This window comes from Lygodium microphyllum, chromosome 29 (assembly GCF_053477565.2).
Source record: "Lygodium microphyllum isolate KBCC chromosome 29, Lygodium_microphyllum_v1.1.10, whole genome shotgun sequence".
NCBI lineage: Eukaryota > Viridiplantae > Streptophyta > Polypodiopsida > Schizaeales > Lygodiaceae > Lygodium > Lygodium microphyllum.
In genome coordinates, this window is record NC_141163.1 from 87,317,153 (window position 1) to 87,334,627 (window position 17,475).

A 17,475-nucleotide genomic window follows, 5' to 3' on the forward strand; every position below is an offset into this window, starting at 1 on the left:
CTCTAGGAGTATGCAAGGAATTTAAGAAGATCCTGCATATCGGGTACATTGTAGAACCCTTGGGCATAGCACGAGTAGGGGAAGATTGGTTTGACCATGCTGAAAAGAACTGTCCTAGGGTTCTAGCTTATGTGGATGGAATATTGGTGGAACATCCCATTGTAGACACTGGATCCTCCGTCAACATCATGAGTTCAGAGTTGATTGAGAGGCTGGGTCTAGGCATTCAGAAAGACAGCTCCACCCTTTTGAGAATGGATGATGATAGTTTAAGACAACCAGAAGGTTGCATTACTAAGGTCCATGTTACAGTTGCAAGTGTAGAATGTTTCTTGGACTTCACGGTGATAAGATTTGCAGGGCGTCCTAGCTATTGAGTTTTTCTGGGCAGGCCTTGGATCTTGCGAACAGACTGTCAAGTCGATATACTTGTCGATTGAGTGGTTCTAGGTAGAGGTGCTAATCGAGTAATAGTCGATGCTTATCCTGAGTCTCCTCAAAGTGAGAGAGCTCCTTTATCTTCTACGGAATTAGAGACAACAGATGATCCATCTGGTAGTGAGACATCATCCAATGATGAATCTAAAGAGGGTCCACTACAGAGGATATCTATCAGATAACTCTAAATGAGCCGATAGAGCCGCAAGATAGGATAAGAGACGTGGATGTGATTGAGTTAGACCTTGGCACGCCAGATGATTCACGGCCAATTAAATTAGGTTCCATGCTCAGTTCAGCAGAAAGGGAGGACTATATGTCCCTGATTCAAGAGTTCCGCGATATCTTTGCTTGGAGTTATGATGAGCTCAAAGGTATTCCTCCCACCTTGGCTGTTCATACTATTCCTGTAAAAGAAGGCAGTCGTCCTGTGCATCAGAAAGTAAGGCGTATGCCTTTTGAATTGAGGGACGGGCTGTTTGAAGAGTTACAGAAGTTAAGGAAAGCTGGGTTAATCTTCCCTGTACAACACAGAGAATGATGTTCACCCATTGATATCAAGAAGAAGAAAAACAACCATATCCGATTATGTGTAGATTTTAGAGAGCTGAATAAGCAAATAGTTAAGGATTACTACCCATTGCCGTTTATTGACCAGATCTTGGATCAATTAGCGGGTAGGGAGATATATTCATTTATGGATTGCTTTGCAGGATATAATCAAATGGCAATTGCAGAGGAAGACAAGTTGAAAATAACTTATATTGCTGTCTTTGGTACTTTTGCGTACCATGTGATGGCCTTTGGTTTATGCAATGCACCTGGATCGTGGCAACGAACAGCAGACAAGACCTTTGGTGACATCTCCCCAGATGAGTTGAAAGTATTTATTGATGATCTAGGGGCAGCCACTGTAAGGGAAAGGATGTTGGTTATTTTAAGAAAATGCTTTGAGCGTTGCAGACAATTTTGTATCACTCTTAACCCACAGAAGTGTGTCTTTGGAGTACCTTATGGGCTATTGCTGGGCCATGTGGTCAGTTCACTAGGGATAGCAACTGACCCTGAAAAGATCAAGGTCATAGTCGCTATGAGTCCACCACGCACTCCGAAAGAGGTTCATAGCTTTCTGTCGTCGATAGGGTATTATCGGAGGTTTATCAATGCCCTAGCAGAAAGAACCTTACCATAATGAATTTATTATCCTATAACTGTCTATTTGCATGGAGTGATACTTGCAAAGTATCATTTGAGGATGTGAAACATGAGCTAGTAAAAGCACCTGTGTTAAAAGCACCTAAAAGGGGCGAGGTGTTCTATATGTTTTCAGCAACTACCATGCATAGCATCAGCTATTTAGCCCAAATTTGGGAGGAAAAGTGGTACCATCCGATAGCTTTTGCTAGTCGAAAATTGGGCATTTCAGAGATCAATTATACCTACATGGAGAAGTTCTATCTTGCAATGGCCTTTGGGACTAAGAAATTCAGACACTACATCCTCTATGAAAAGGTAGTGTTTTATACGAAGGCGGAAGGACTTAGATTGCTTATGAACAAGCTGCAGCTGCCTGACCATTTGGCAAAGTAGTTAATCACTTTGCAAGAGTTCAATTATGAGATTAAGAGTAAGCCATTGAGGTTGCAGGGTATTGTGGAATGCCTTGTGGATTTCGGGGAGCCAAAAGAGACTTTGTACGAAGGAAGTGATATTGAGGAAATGTTTAAAATTGATACAGCTTCTATTCCATCTTGGTATGCTGCTATTACGCATTATCTATCAACAGGAGAGACATGAGCTGGTTTCTCAAAGTCTGAAAGGAGGAAAAAAAAACAACAGTCATTGAAGTTTTCCTTGATTGCAGGGACACTATATCGGCAGGGTGTTGATGATATCTACTGCCGATGTGTGATGCCTGACGAGGTTCCTTTTATCTTGGAGGAGTGTCATGACTCTGCATGTGGAGGGCACTTTGCTGGATGGTTGATGGCACAGAAAGCGTTAAGAGCTGGATATTGGTGGCCATCTATCTTCCAAGATTCTTTTGAGTATGTAAAGAGATGTGACACCTGTCAAAGGCATGACAGTAGAGAAAATAGGAAACGTCCACTAACACCTATCATGGCTATCCTTTCATTCGAGAAGTGGGGCATTGATTTTGTGGGTCCTATTACCCCATTGTCTACTACCCAGAAGAGATATATTATAGTAGCCAATGATTATTTTACAAAATGGTCAAAAGCGCGGGCGACGAGGCAGGACAATGCAAAAGAAACTGCAAGTTTCCTTTTAGAGCAGATTATCTTCCGCTTTGATCCACCGAAGGAATTAGTTTCAGACCGTGGAACCCATTTTTTGAACAAAGTGATCAAAAGACTGACAGAAGCTTGGCGAATCAAGCACAATAAAACGACTCCTTATAATCCGCAAGCAAATGGGAAGGTTGAAAGTACTAATAAACAGCTTGTGGATATCTTGTCTAAGATAGTCTCTGAGAAGAAACGAGACTGGGACAAGAAGTTGTATGTGGCAGTATGGGCGTATAATACCACGTTCAAGCAAGCTACTGGCCATACTCCATTCAAATTGGTTTATAGGGAAGAGTGTGTGTTACCCCTCGAAATCGAATTGCCAACCATACGGTTTGCAATTAACCATTCGTTGGGAGATTAGGATTCCCTTTTTGAATGTTTCACGACTATAGCCCACCTGGATGAGCTGAAGTTGCAAAGCTTATTACACCAGGAGGTAGCTAAGCGTCGGATGAAGTAGTTGCATGATCTTAGAGCAAAGAAATACACCTTTAAAAAAGGGCAATTAGTCCTCTATTACGATGTGTGTAGGGAGTTGTTTCCAGGGAAGTTAGAACCTAAATGGGATGGTCCCTACAAGATTGCCAGGTTAGGGAAGAATAGGTCTATGGCCCTATTAGTTGATCTACAGGGAGTAGAGTTTAAGAATAAGGTTAATCTTAATAAGATTAAACCTTATTATTTCTAAGTATGCTAATATAGAGAAATGCATTGCAGGTCCACGCTGGGGATGATTTGAGACATGCAAAAGAGCTTAAAAGTTGGTTGATGGGTCGGTTAATCCCTTATTTGGAGCATCCATATCTGGAGCAAAGATACCATCAGGGGAAACTCATCTGGTGGAGTAAAGGATACAAAGTGATTGAGCTAGAAGACAAAACCTTTGGGTGGGAGATCAAAGTCTTCTGCCATCACTGCTTACGACTGTTGACGAGTATCCTTGTTGAGTTCAATAAAGAAGGTGGGATGGAGCCATCAGTTCATCCTCTCAACATGCTAAACTTTGATTACCATAATTACAAATAGAGGAGTTCGTGATGGCCGATTGTGTAAACCCATTATGGATGTATACATTATATTTTGACGGAGCGTCTAGGGGCCCTAATAAAAAAGGGAGTGTCGGAGTAGTAATTCGAGAACCCCGACGAAGAGTTGCGATGAAGTTAGCTGCTTATCTCGGGGTAGGATTCACTAACAATATGGCGGAGTATAAAGCCTTGATTATGGGACTGCATATTGCCAAACAAGGTGGTATTCGTCAGTTGTTAGTAAAAGGGGATTCCTAGTTGATCCTGAATCAGCTAGATGGGACATACACAGTGCGGAATCCCATTCTCTGTATGTATCATCGGACTGCAATGAGCCTACTTGAAGAGTTTGAGAGAGTGTCTTTTCAGCTAATTCCACTTTACTAGAATCAGTTTGCGGACTCATTAGCAAATCTTGCTTATGAGGAAGACCTCTTCTTTAATTGTGGTCCTAGTTTGGATGTTGTCCTCAATGATGGAACAAGACCTGGTCGCTTGTGGAGAATGTTATCAGAACATGCAATATATGGCATACGATGGTTGATATGGGTGATGCAAAGAGTAGCCAAGACCAATCTACCATTATTATCCTGGACCCATAGGTTAATTAGCCAACATGTTATGCGTACGCCTCTTGCTCTATATGCAGGAGGGATGGGTCATAACCTTATGCATTTAGTTTAGGGCTACGAGCCTTGTGGTTTTCCTCCTTGGAAGGGAGCCTATTATTGAATATCTGGGTTCTTCCAGGGAAGGATGTCTAGGTGCTACTTTGTTTTATTTCATTAGGCCAAGAGGGCCGATTAAGTTTGGTAGTGAAGTGCTTTATTTCATTAGGCCAAGAGGGCCAGTTGTCTGTTTAGTGCAGGTGCGGTTAATGGTTTCTTGTTTGAGTTCTGTGCTAGACAGGTTCGAAGAACAGCTTGGAAGGAGCCTTTTGTTGCGCGGAAGCTTCTTGTGGCCCTCTCCAGGTGATATCTTTCCTTTATGAGTACTGTGGGTTTTATGCTATATATGTTTGTGTACTTGTTAAGGGGGATTTTCTTTTCTTGATGGGGACCGACGTCCAAGGCATAAAGTCTTGAGGTTTAGGTTCAGTATGTTTGAGGGAGGTCTGAGTAGTCATTGCCTCCTATAAAGACATTGCCCATCATTGAAAGACCTGTTTTAGACGGAAGTCCTAGTGACCCTGTTCTGCTAGCCTGCTAGGTAGCCGTTCTAGGAGTTCTTGTTAGTTGTGAGGCAGTTAGGGAAGCCTGCAGAAGAAAAATAATGATGATAAAGGAAAAGAAACTCTGAATATCTTAAAGACAATAAATAAATACAAAGGTGTGTAAAAAAGGGGTTCTAACCCCTATAAAAATAGAAAAGAAAAGAAACAAAAAATTTATGCGCAGTTGATCATCGCCTTGCGAAGGCCTGGTAGGTTCCTGGGGACAAGTTAGACCTGGGGCCGATGCCTTGTCTTCCTAGGGGTGGCTTCTTGCTAGAAAAGAAGAAATTAAGGAAGGTTGGATCGAAAATAAAAGTGAGCATCAAAAAAGGATTAAGTGTCGCCTTGCGAGGCCGATGCCCTGTTCTCCTTGGGTCACTACGCTCAGTTCCCTCCTTTTTACATGCCCAAGTATAGAAAATAAAAACCCTAAAAGAAGAAATTTGCTGAAAGAAAATACTTCTTGATCAGGCTATAGGAGTCCTCGCCTAGTAGGAGCTCCTAGTTGTGTTGTCCTTAGTTAGGTAGGTAGTTCAGACCACCACTTAGGGCAACCTCTTTGATAGTTCTTTTTAGTTTGGCCGTGTTGGAGCTGTTGGTTAGTGACTAGCTTCGAACCTTTTATCAGATTATACTAGGTCTACTCGTTGTGGATGTCATGCCTTTTTTGTCAAGGGGGTAGCGAGAGCATTGTGCTGTGTTTAATATGTATCTATTTTGTATCATCTTGATGCTTCCTTCGGTTGTTTTTGTGCAGATCTATTGTGGGATTCGATGGGCTAAGTCACCCTATCCCGTGGTCGCCAATGAGAGCGGAATTTTGATGCCGAGAAGTGCTTAAAAATAACTAAAAATTACCAATATCAAGGGAAAAATATTCAACGTCGAAGGCGGCGGCTTTTAAGCGCCAAAATGCTTTAAAGGCGCCCTAGCGACACTTGTTGATTTTTCATAATTTTTCAGACTATCGTGTGGGTTGTCACAAGTTACCGGCCAATGCGGGATGCCAAGACGGTGTCGTGATGCTGCGCATCCGAGCCGTATACACCTCCATTTTTGTTGTGCATTTGTGTTAATTTCTGCGTGTGATTTATTGTTTGTGTGATGCATTTTAATAATCCGCATCCAATGTATATATTCCCTTAGTGCATGCGCATGATTTTGTTTGGATGCATGATGTGTCACCATTGCTCCTTTCTCACTGAAATCCTCATGAGAGATTGATAATATATAACCTGTCAAAGGCTGTCATAGTGGTTGATCAGGTTGTGAGGAGGATGAATTCCGTCAATAGGACTGAAATGCTGATTGCAAAGAGAGGTCAGACATCAGATGTTGCGGTAAATCACTACGTCAGAAGCAAGGAGATGAACAGAGGAACATGAACAAAAATTAATGCCCTTATTACGAGATTAAGTGGATGATGATGCTGTGTCATAGTGGTGGGGTAAAAAGGAAGGTCGCTTGCCTAATTCTAACATGTGAATAAGAGAAAGAAAAACTAAAGATAGAGGAGAAAAGGAAGGGAAAAAGGAGACTAATTGGGGAAAAGAGTATTTTTGAATGGCAAAAAGGGAGGGAAAAAGACTGGTTGTCACGGGATGGAAGAAACAAGAGGAGAAGCTATGACGGGGGCATGGGGGATTCTACTTCCCGGGATCAACGCTTCGGTGAGGACGGAGGACGAGAGCAGACGTCGTGGAGTATCGAGAGGAGATTGATCAATTGAGGGCACCACCTTAAATCAAGGGGCCTCCATCGACAGTGGGGGCGCACGCTGTCGTGCTTTTGGGTGGTCGAGGCTTTGATTACAGAGGCTTGGCGATTTATCTCTTGTCTGATCAATGATGGGGCCATGAAGAACTCTCTTCCCTGCACGATTGCCTCTTGCCTTTCGTCACGAAGGCCATCGGGTACACCATAGTCGCTGCTTCAACGGTCGTCAAAGTTCCCCAGATCTATCTTATCCTCAAGAATCGGAGCGTGAAGGGCCTCGTTTAATTCCACAGCAGAATATCTCTTCCTATATCCAGAAGATTCAACATCCTCAAAGGATGAAGCTTTCCTGTCGCAAAAGGATAAATCGCTCGCTGTCGCTCAGCAAGAGCCTCATGAAAGTAAATCAGCTGAATTACGGCACTATTGCAGACGGTGAATCCGGAAACAAGTGAACAATCTTGTCAAGGAAACAGAACTGGTAAAGGCACGAAACGAAGGACCTTCTACTTTACCAGAAGATGCGAGACTCAGGGCAATCTGGAAAGTTTGCCAGAAAGCAAGGGATGTGTCTCAAGAATGGTAGAGATAGTTGAAACCCCGTCAATAATTTCAACTCCTTCATCGATAGCAGAATCTGATCTTGAACCGCCATGTATAGAGCTAAAACGCATTAAACTCTTGTCTGAGGATGTGATTCCTATGAAGTTCCGAACAGGAGAAGTATTGACCAAGAATAGACTTCGAGTTTAATTAGATGATCAGATTGCTGTTGAACACCTATACTCTGCATTCCAGACCAATCGGAAGCTTTGGATTTGACCTCTGCAGATGTGGAATTCCGTTGCTTCGTTGGTGACTTGGCCTGGGCTACTGATGACCACGGCCTGTGTGACGCGTTCCGTTCTTACGGTGAAGTTTTGGAGTCCAAGGTAATCAATGACCGTGAAACTGGAAGATCCAGGGGTTTTGGCTTTGTGACCTTTGCGGACGAGCATTTCATGCGGGATGCTATTGACTCCATGAATGGAAAAGAATGGTAAGAGTTATATGTTGCACGAAAGATAAGAAGAAAAGCATTTCTGGGAAGGTATCGCATTCCATTCTCAGGATAAGGGATTTGGAGGAAGGCTTACCACTCACATGGTCTTGAACCTTTGGAATCTCAGCAGCATGTTGTATACTAAAGCTGTGAATGCTTTTAATGACCTCCAGGATGCTTGAAACATCTGCATTGCAGTGCAGTTTGATGCAATTGGCGGTGCTTTATGCTCCACAGTAGCTTCGCAGAACATGCTGCCACCTGTGATGCATTGTTTCTGCCCTGAGGATGTCAAATCTGAGGCCTGAAAAGACTTCTTACTGAAACCTGTTGAACCCTCGGTGATGAAAAGCCTCTAATGAACCAGAACAGTGCTTCCATGGACCCTGGACTCCAAATTCAATCACATGTGTCCTAACACATAGTCAAGTATGGAACAGAGAAAAGCAAATATTGTTGGAACATTGAAGAACTGTACAAACTCCAGAACATTGTGATAGGATTGCTTAGTACTTTGGAATGCTGGTCCTTCTTGTTGGTAATGTTCTTATTGATAGGTATGCTAAGTGTGGGAGCTTGGAAGATTTACACAGTGTTTTCGTTCAGCTTCTGAACTGTGATGTAGTGTCATGAATTTCAGTTGTCGTCATCACTGAATTTCTGTTGATCTAGCTGTAAAAGCTTTACAAATTGCAGTGAATGCTCTATCTTGGAAGAGTGTTAGTCGTTGACTTATTTTGATTGGTTTTGAAGAGCTCTCAAACACGGTAGTGAACTTTGGCATCAAATATTTGAGTTTTTTTTTTCTTGTTAGCCTCATTTCTTGCTGCACCTTGAACCCCGTGTTCTGCAGCTCTTGCACGATCTCTTTGACATTTCTGGTGAACCCGACGTGAAAGTGCTGCGTCATCAGCAAGATGGGAGACTCGCAAGAAGAGATGACGGATGATAATGTCATGAAGAACCTGTTTCAGTCATTCACCATGTATATGCAGCAGCAAGTTCATGCAAAACGAGACAGTGATGCTATGGATGCTTTGAAAGCTGTCCAACAGGAGATGAAGCAGTTTAATGGCCAGCAAGTGTCAACTTACCTGCATTTATATGAAGAAAAGATGAAGTTTTTTGGAGTTTCCCAAGATGTTTGGAGCCGCTACTTCTTGCGGATTGTGGTGCGCGCTCTTGAAGGTCGAATTGCAGAAATTCAAGAGGCACATGCAGGTTGGGCTGAATTTAAAAAGGCATTAAAAGATGAATATTTCCTGGAGGATACAGGTCTTATGAATCGCAGGAATTTTTTAGCATGGGTTTCTATGCCTAATAAGGGACTTTCTGTTACCGCTCTTCTGCGAGAGTTTGAAAGCCGTTATGATCAGTTGGATGGAACTGAACAGCAAGCTTTGGAGATGCAGAAAGTGGAGTTATTTTTGCAAGCTGCAGATGCTGATTTGCAGGAAAAATTGGATGATCTTTTGGAAGATCAAGCTACTGATTCAGGTTTAAAGACTGAGTGGAGACATGTCATTGATGCTGTGAATGCTCTTGTCAAGAAGCAGCGCAGGAGAGTCAGATTGCATCGTAATACAGGATCAGTTCCTGAAAAATCCTTGGAGACCTCTTCTTCTACCCCTGCTGCTTCTTTGCCTAAGCCTACTCCTCCTGTTATGAATCCACCAGTACCTGCTGCTCCAGTGCCCTTATCTGTAGATGATGTTATTAAAGGCTTGGCGGATTTGACAATTGAAGCAGTCAAAGCTGAAGTTGGTAAGTTAAAGGAGCAACTTATGTCAGTACCTGCTGTAGCACCTGCTCCAGTGACTGCTTTTCCAGCTGGTCAAAGAAAAGGGCGACGATGTATTAGGTGTGATAGTACAGAGCACCAACACTGTAGAGATTGTGATGCTTTTCAGGAAGCACGTAGGAAGAATGTAGTGTTCTGGGGACAAGATGGGAAGATATGGTTGACAGAGACTGGCGCTCCTCTTGACACGAACTTTGGTAAGGGAGGTATGAAGAAGCTTGTTGATGATATGGCTGCGCGATCAGCTTATGTGAGTGTTAGAGGAGATGCTTCAGCTTTTGGAGTCCAGCTTGAGCAGAAATCCGATGGAGACTCTGCTTTATGGTCTTCTGCCTTGGAGATAGCGAGAAGAGGGAAAGTTCAAACTTCTACTATGACTTGTGTGGGCTCTAGCATCCGAGGAGAAACAGGATGGGATTCTCCTGTTGACAGGTATTCTATTTTTGCTTATATTGCTAAAACACAGGGTTTAGATGCCATGGTTGAGGAAAAGAGAAGAAGAGATGAGGAGGGTCCTAGCTCCTCTAAAAAGACTAGAGGGGGTGACTTTGTTTCACCACCTATTACAGCTCCACCTATGCCAAATTCTCCAACTCAAACAGGTTTCGATCAACCAATGGGAGACAAGCAAAAGGAAAAGAAGCAATCAAGAAAAGAGCCAGGATTCAAGCTCTTGTCAGACCTTGATATGCAAACGGATATGAGTAAGATTTTTCATGAAAGAATTTTGAATAGTGAAGTCACTTTTACTGTTGGAGAGGCTCTTGGGATTGCTAGAAGGGAAATACAGGATCAGATGCAGGATCTTTTGCGGAGGAAACGGCATGCGATGGAAGGACCGGCTTTACAGGGATTGTGGCATGGAGCTCTTGGAGAAGAGCATGATGATGCAGTGATGGTTGAGAATGCTTCTGTGGAGAAAATAGTGCAGCCTATGCAGTATGAAGATGATGAGTCCCCTATTCTTATTCCTCGCAGCCATTTTTCACGAAGTCATTGGGCTAGAGCAACCACTGAGACAGTGGTAAGGATTGGAGAGAAACAAATTCCCTTGATTGCTTTAGTTGATCATGGTTCTGAGATTAATCTTATTGCTCGAGGTGTTTATGAGAGTGGCAAGTGGCCTATGGATGCAGAGCATGGCTGGCGCATGAGAGCCGCCAATAATACTTCTGGAGATATGTATGCTGCTTGTCCGAGTATCAGAATTTCCATTGGTAATGTTGAAGAGGATTATCATTGCTTTGTTCAGGATTCATGCTCTTATCCGATTATTCTTGGACAGCCTTTCATTACAGAAGCAAGAATGGAAACAAAAGTGATGGATGACGGATCAGCTTATGCGCGGATACGCAGTAAAGATGGTATGCGAGCTGTTCAGTTTATGACTGTTGGGGTAAATCATCCGAGAAATAGAGACTCCTTGCGTGAGGCACCACTACCTGCGAAGGAGTTGGATTTTCATTAGGTACCGCTGTCTTGCGAGACGCCAGTGGTACGGAGCAGAGAAAAGAGGAGATCTCGCCTCCTGGTAGCCAGTCTTTCTCCAATAACTTTGTTGGATTTACTTCAGATAGTTCGGTAAGTTATCAGAAAATTTCAGATTTGCCTAGAGCTGCCAGGCAGTACATTGGTCGTAAGGAGAAAGAGTTGAAGAATGCAGGTATTTTGCAAGCAGAAGAGCATGTGGATGGATTGTATGAAGGGATGTCTTATGCAGATACATTGTTTGAGATGAGTGCAATGCTGAAAACTGATGTATGTAAGGGTTCAAAGATCATACCTGTGCAAACCTTGGATATGTTTCAGGAAATTTCTGGTTTTATGCTGCAAACAGAGTTAGAGGCTGAGAAAACTCAGCAAACTGAATTTATGGCTGATCTTGATCAGCTAACAGAATTGCAGAAGGCTGAAATTTTTCAGCCAACAGAGTTGAATGCAGAAAAATTTCTACATACAGAGTTTCAGGCTGCACCCAAGCAGTCCATAGAGCTAAAGGCTGAAATTTTTCAGCCAACAGAGTTGAATGCAGAAAAATTTCTGCATACAGAGTTTCAGACTGCACCCATGCAGTCCATAGAGCTAAAGGCTGAAATTTTTCAGCCAACAGAGTTGAAAGATGCTGAAAATTTGCAGAAATTGCAGCAAAGGAAAGAATGCTTGAATGATGCTAAGGTTGACACGAAGTATAAAACAGTTGATAAGAAGGTTAAGCCGGTTGCAGGCCCGCTTCCTTCTGATAGTGATGAGCAGATTGAAAAAGCTATGAAACAGCCTATGTTGAGGGATCCTGCAAATATTGGACATAAGTTTACAGCTGAAACTCTTGCAGAATTGAAGATTGGAAATGATGATTTTTTGCTTCCAGTGGAAAAAGAATGTTTTAGAGAGATGCTTGGACGTCATGGTAAGGCATTTGCTTTCTTTCCACATGAAATTGGCTGCATTAGTCCCGAATTGGTAGCACCTATGGTTATCTTCACTGTTCCTCATGTACCATGGAATATACGTCCTATACCTGTGCCTAAAGCACACTTGCCAAAGTTGATAGAGTTGCTGAATGAGAAGATTAAAATGGGGATTTTGGAACCCTCTTCTGCACCCTATTCTAACAGGTGGTTTACTGTACCAAAGAAGAATGGTACTTTGAGATTTATTCAGGATATGCAGCCCGTGAACAAAGTAACAATCAGGAATGTGGGTACAGGTCCAGTTGTGGATGAATTTGCTGAGGCTTTTGCAGGACGAGCCATCTATTCACTAGGTGACTTGTATTCAGGTTATGATCAGTTTCAGCTTGCCTTGGAAAGCAGGGATATTAGTACTATGCGGACACCTATTGGTCTTGTGAGGATGTGTACCTTGCCTCAAGGTGCTACAAAGTCAGTTGCTCATATGATGAATGCTATGCATATAGTTCTTCGAGATTATATTCCGCAGTATACCATGCCTTTTCTTGATGATGTGCCTATTAAGGGTTGTGCAGAAGAAGAAAAGAATGAAAGTCTTGATTTGCGTGGATGTAGACAGTTTGTGGCTGATCACTTGAATGCTTGTGAGCAAATATTGAGACGATTAGAGGAGGTAAATTTGACACTTTCAGGGTTGAAATCTGTCTTTGCTGTTAATGAAGTCATCATAGTTGGGCATATGGTTGGATATTATGGCAGAAAGCCTTCTCCTGCGAAGGTGGATGCCATAAACAGGATTGCAGAGTTTTGCTCAACTACTTCAGAGGTGCGAAGATTTGTGGGAGCTTGTGTATTTTACATGATTTGGATTCCTCATTTTGCTCATATTGCAGATGTTCTCTATCAGCTGCTTCGAAAGGGGCAGAAATTTCATTGGGATGAGAAGCATTCAAAAGCCATGCGTAAGCTTAAGAAGCTGTTGCAATCAGCTCCTACTCTACGCAAGGCAGATTATCAGTGTGGACGGCCGATCATGTTGACAGTTGATACTAGCCCTATTGGCATAGGTTGGGCTGTGGGACAGGATGATGCTGATGGAAATAGGTATGCTATCCGCTTTGGAGCTAAAGTTCTTAATGAGCGACAAAGGAGATATCCGCAGATCAAAAGAGAGTTGTGGGGAGTAGTCACTGCACTGAAGTGTGATAAAGGGTATTTCATTGGAGCTTCAGTTGTTGTGGAAACAGATTGTTTGCCTTTGCTTGGCATGATTACTAGTTGCTCGACTCCAGGTATAGCGATGCTTCGGTGGATTGCCTATATCAAATCATTGAATCCAGAATTTCGACACATAGCAGGGAAAGATAATCCAGTTGCTGATATGCTTTCTAGAGCGAGATATGAGGATGAGGAGTCAATGCTTGCAGAAGATGATGAGACAGAGTTTGCTACTACTGTCCTTACTCATGATTGTCATGTATCTACTGTTGAAGCTTTTATTGAAGAGCTTTATGTTGATGAGTGGTTGCAAATTGGACAGTATTTAAGTTCATTGACTCGAAGAGCTGATTGGACAGATGATGAATTCAAGAAAATCAGAAGAAAGGCTTATGGGTATTTCTTGAAAGATGGTTTTCTTTGGAAGCATCCAAAGAAGAGAGGAGGCTTGCCCTTGAGAGTAGTTTGTGATGTAGCGATGCAAATACAGATTATGCGAGAGTTTCATGAGAGCTCATGGGCTGGACATAGAGGTGTGTGGGCTACCTATGAGAAAATCAAAGAAAGATACTGGTGGAAAGGGATGTATAAAGATGTTTCTCACTTTGTGGAGACTTGCAGGGATTGCCAGCTTTACTCTTTAGTGCGACATCGTGATGAGTTGCATCCGACTTATCCACTATGTATGCATTACAAGTGGGTAGTAGACTTGGTTACTTTGCCAGTGGGACTTTGGCAGATGAGATATCTTGTCTTGGCTAGGGAGGATCTTACAAACTATGTTGAGGGTAGACCACTGAGGACGAAGACCACCGCTACAGTATGTAAATTCTTATTGGAAGAAATATTTTGCAGGTATGGATGTATAGGCAAGATTACAGCTGATCGTGGAGAGCTAGATGCTGATGAAGCTAGAGAATTCTTCTCACGGCTTGGGATTAAATTGGCTCTTACTACTGCTTATAATCCAGAGGGAAATGGCAAAAGTGAAAGAGGACATCCGCCTATAGTTAAAGCATTGGCAAAAGCTTGTAGAGGTCGGATTGGAGATTGGCCGAGATTGCTACCTTTTGCATTGTGGGCTGATCGCTCTACACATAGTGTGACTACTGGATACATGCCTGCGGAGTTGATGTATGGGCAAAAACCTGTCATGCCTACTGAAATTTGTGCTCTCACTTGGAGTGTTCTTCCTTGGCATGAGAATTTATCAAGGGAAGAATTGTTAGCCCTTCGGATTCGTCAACTAGAGAGAAGGGCAGAAGATGTGCAACTAGCCATTGACCGTTTGAAGACAGCCCGTCTCAGAAATAAGGACAGGTTTGATTTAAGGCATCGCTTGAGGCCTAGAGCCATAAAAGAAGGGGATTGGGTTCTAGTCTATGACAGTAGTCTAGAAAATCAGCATAGTAGCATGAGAAAAATGGTTCAAAGATGGTTTGGACCGTATGAAGTGAAAAAGGTTTTTGATAATGGTACCTATGAGCTGGCTGAATTAGATGGAACATTATTGAGGGTGCCTATTGCTGGAAAACGAGTCAAGATTTTTAAGAGAAGAGAAGAAGAAGAATATGAACTTGAAGTATTGTCAGAAGAAGAGCAGGTAGGAGAAAGACATGCAGAAGAAACAGAAGACATAGAAGATGGAGCCGATGGAGAAACAGGACCACTAGAATCAGAAGATGGACTTGACCTGTTTGTGGACTTGAATGATCCTGGATAGTTGGCACATCCGGAGGATGCGCAGGTTTAGAGGGGGTGGATGTCGTGATGCTGCGCATCCGAGCCGTATACACCTCCATTTTTGTTGTGCATTTGTGTTAATTTCTGCGTGTGATTTATTGTTTGTGTGATGCATTTTAATAATCCGCATCCAATGTATATATTCCCTTAGTGCATGCGCATGATTTTGTTTGGATGCATGATGTGTCACCATTGCTCCTTTCTCACTGAAATCCTCATGAGAGATTGATAATATATAACCTGTCAAAGGCTGTCATAGTGGTTGATCAGGTTGTGAGGAGGATGAATTCCGTCAATAGGACTGAAATGCTGATTGCAAAGAGAGGTCAGACATCAGATGTTGCGGTAAATCACTACGTCAGAAGCAAGGAGATGAACAGAGGAACATGAACAAAAATTAATGCCCTTATTACGAGATTAAGTGGATGATGATGTTGTGTCATAGTGGTGGGGTAAATAGGAAGGTCGCTTGCCTAATTCTAACATGTGAATAAGAGAAAGAAAAACTAAAGATAGAGGAGAAAAGGAAGGGAAAAAGGAGACTAATTGGGGAAAAGAGTATTTTTGAATGGCAAAAAGGGAGGGAAAAAGACTGGTTGTCACGGGATGGAAGAAACAAGAGGAGAAGCTATGACGGGGGCACGGGGGATTCTACTTCCCGGGATCAACGCTTCGGTGAGGACGGAGGACGAGAGCAGACGTCGTGGAGTATCGAGAGGAGATTGATCAATTGAGGGCACCACCTTAAATCAAGGGGCCTCCATCGACAGTGGGGGCGCACGCTGTCGTGCTTTTGGGTGGTCGAGGCTTTGATTACAGAGGCTTGGCGATTTATCTCTTGTCTGATCAATGATGGGGCCATGAAGAACTCTCTTCCCTGCACGATTGCCTCTTGCCTTTCGTCACGAAGGCCATCGGGTACACCATAGTCGCTGCTTCAACGGTCGTCAAAGTTCCCCAGATCTATCTTATCCTCAAGAATCGGAGCGTGAAGGGCCTCGTTTAATTCCACAGCAGAATATCTCTTCCTATATCCAGAAGATTCAACATCCTCAAAGGATGAAGCTTTCCTGTCGCAAAAGGATAAATCGCTCGCTGTCGCTCAGCAAGAGCCTCATGAAAGTAAATCAGCTGAATTACGGCACTATTGCAGACGGTGAATCCGAAAACAAGTGAACAATCTTGTCAAGGAAACAGAACTGGTAAAGGCACGAAACGAAGGACCTTCTACTTTACCAGAAGATGCGAGACTCAGGGCAATCTGGAAAGTTTGCCAGAAAGCAAGGGATGTGTCTCAAGAATGGTAGAGATAGTTGAAACCCCGTCAATAATTTCAACTCCTTCATCGATAGCAGAATCTGATCTTGAACCGCCATGTATAGAGCTAAAACGCATTAAACTCTTGTCTGAGGATGTGATTCCTATGAAGTTCCGAACAGGAGAAGTATTGACCAAGAATAGACTTCGAGTTTAATTAGATGATCAGATTGCTGTTGAACACCTATACTCTGCATTCCAGACCAATCGAAAGCTTTGGATTTGACCTCTGCAGATGTGGAATTCCGTTGCTTCGTTGGTGACTTGGCCTGGGCTACTGATGACCACGGCCTGTGTGACGCGTTCCGTTCTTACGGTGAAGTTTTGGAGTCCAAGGTAATCAATGACCGTGAAACTGGAAGATCCAGGGGTTTTGGCTTTGTGACCTTTGCGGACGAGCATTTCATGCGGGATGCTATTGACTCCATGAATGGAAAAGAATGGTAAGAGTTATATGTTGCACGAAAGATAAGAAGAAAAGCATTTCTGGGAAGGTATCGCATTCCATTCTCAGGATAAGGGATTTGGAGGAAGGCTTACCACTCACATGGTCTTGAACCTTTGGAATCTCAGCAGCATGTTGTATACTAAAGCTGTGAATGCTTTTAATGACCTCCAGGATGCTTGAAACATCTGCATTGCAGTGCAGTTTGATGCAATTGGCGGTGCTTTATGCTCCACAGTAGCTTCGCAGAACATGCTGCCACCTGTGATGCATTGTTTTTGCCCTGAGGATGTCAAATCTGAGGCCTGAAAAGACTTCTTACTGAAACCTGTTGAACCCTCGGTGATGAAAAGCCTCTAATGAACCAGAACAGTGCTTCCATGGACCCTGGACTCCAAATTCAATCACATGTGTCCTAACACATAGTCAAGTATGGAACAGAGAAAAGCAAATATTGTTGGAACATTGAAGAACTGTACAAACTCCAGAACATTGTGATAGGATTTCTTAGTACTTTGGAATGCTGGTCTTTCTTGTTGGTAATGTTCTTATTGATAGGTATGCTAAGTGTGGGAGCTTGGAAGATTTACACAGTGTTTTCGTTCAGCTTCTGAACTGTGATGTAGTGTCATGAATTTCAGTTGTCGTCATCATCCTCACTGAATTTCTGTTGATCTAGCTGTAAAAGCTTTACAAATTGCAGCGAATGCTCTATCTTGGAAGAGTGTCAGTCGTTGACTTATTTTGATTGGTTTTGAAGAGCTCTCAAACACGGTAGTGAACTTTGGCAT

The 17,475-nt window shown here is 42.8% G+C and overlaps 1 protein-coding gene across 1 annotated transcript; it reads left to right on the top strand.

The window, feature by feature from the left end:
- Positions 1-6,627: 6,627 nt before the first annotated feature.
- LOC148010878 (30 kDa ribonucleoprotein, chloroplastic-like) lies at positions 6,628-16,925 on the top strand. The gene is made up of 5 exons (XM_087671583.1): positions 6,628-6,694; positions 7,506-7,746; positions 8,307-8,365; positions 16,442-16,682; positions 16,859-16,925. The coding sequence occupies exons 1-5, from the start codon at positions 6,628-6,630 to the stop codon at positions 16,923-16,925; spliced, it is 675 nt and encodes a 224-aa protein (XP_087527709.1).
- Positions 16,926-17,475: the final 550 nt, after the last annotated feature.

Coding starts and splice junctions, on each gene's coding strand:
- LOC148010878 (XM_087671583.1), top strand. CDS start 6,628: ATGGGGGATTCTACTTCCCGGGATCAACGCTTCGGTGAGGACGGAGGA. Junction 7,747..8,306: donor TCCATGAATGGAAAAGAATG/GTAAGAGTTATA, acceptor TCTTATTGATAG/GTATGCTAAGTGTGGGAGCT. Junction 8,366..16,441: donor TTTCGTTCAGCTTCTGAACT/GTGATGTAGTGT, acceptor TCTGCATTCCAG/ACCAATCGAAAGCTTTGGAT.